Below are 437 nucleotides of genomic sequence, written 5' to 3'. Positions count from 1 at the left end.
ATCTATCTATCTATCTAAACACACCTTTTCGCCCCCACTTTACAGGAAACGTCTGAGGCACAAATATATAAATGAGATTGCACAGGTTTTTAGTTTGTTTGTGCGTTTCTACTCAGTGGAGAACGTACAGTAGATTCCCCAGTGATCACTGATGTAGCAGCCACACTGCAGCTTCTCCAGCCCTATCAAGGCCATGCTGTCAGGTTCCACCTGCGGGACGTCATCGTTGGCAGCCCGGCGCAGATACAGCCGGTCGAAGCGGAGGCGACACTTGAACTGAAAATCCCTGTTGGTGTTGACGTGGGCGTCCCATGTGTAGTGGCATTCCTCCGGCTCTCCCAGCCGCTCCCACACATCACAGACGCAGCTGGGAAGGCCCACTTTGACCACCTAGGATGGGATGGCAGGTAGGAAAAAAGAGGTGAGTTTTATGAATT

At 51.3% G+C, this 437-nt stretch overlaps 1 protein-coding gene across 1 annotated transcript in view; it reads right to left on the bottom strand.

Annotated features, from left to right (window-relative positions):
* Positions 1–6: 6 nt before the first annotated feature.
* LOC118339924 (tyrosyl-DNA phosphodiesterase 2-like) overlaps positions 7–437 on the bottom strand; it is a 3093-nt gene continuing 2662 nt past the window's right edge. Inside the window, exon 5 of the mRNA XM_035677743.1 lies at positions 7–390. Within this exon, the coding sequence (XP_035533636.1) occupies positions 109–390 (282 nt within the window). The 3' untranslated portion in view covers positions 7–108. The remainder of the gene's footprint in view (positions 391–437) is intronic.

This window comes from Morone saxatilis, unplaced genomic scaffold (assembly GCF_004916995.1).
Source record: "Morone saxatilis isolate NCDOM2014 unplaced genomic scaffold, NCSU_SB_2.0 Contig6, whole genome shotgun sequence".
NCBI lineage: Eukaryota > Metazoa > Chordata > Actinopteri > Moronidae > Morone > Morone saxatilis.
The sequence above is the reverse complement of the archived record's forward strand: the minus strand, read 5'-3'. Positions and strand labels throughout refer to the sequence as shown.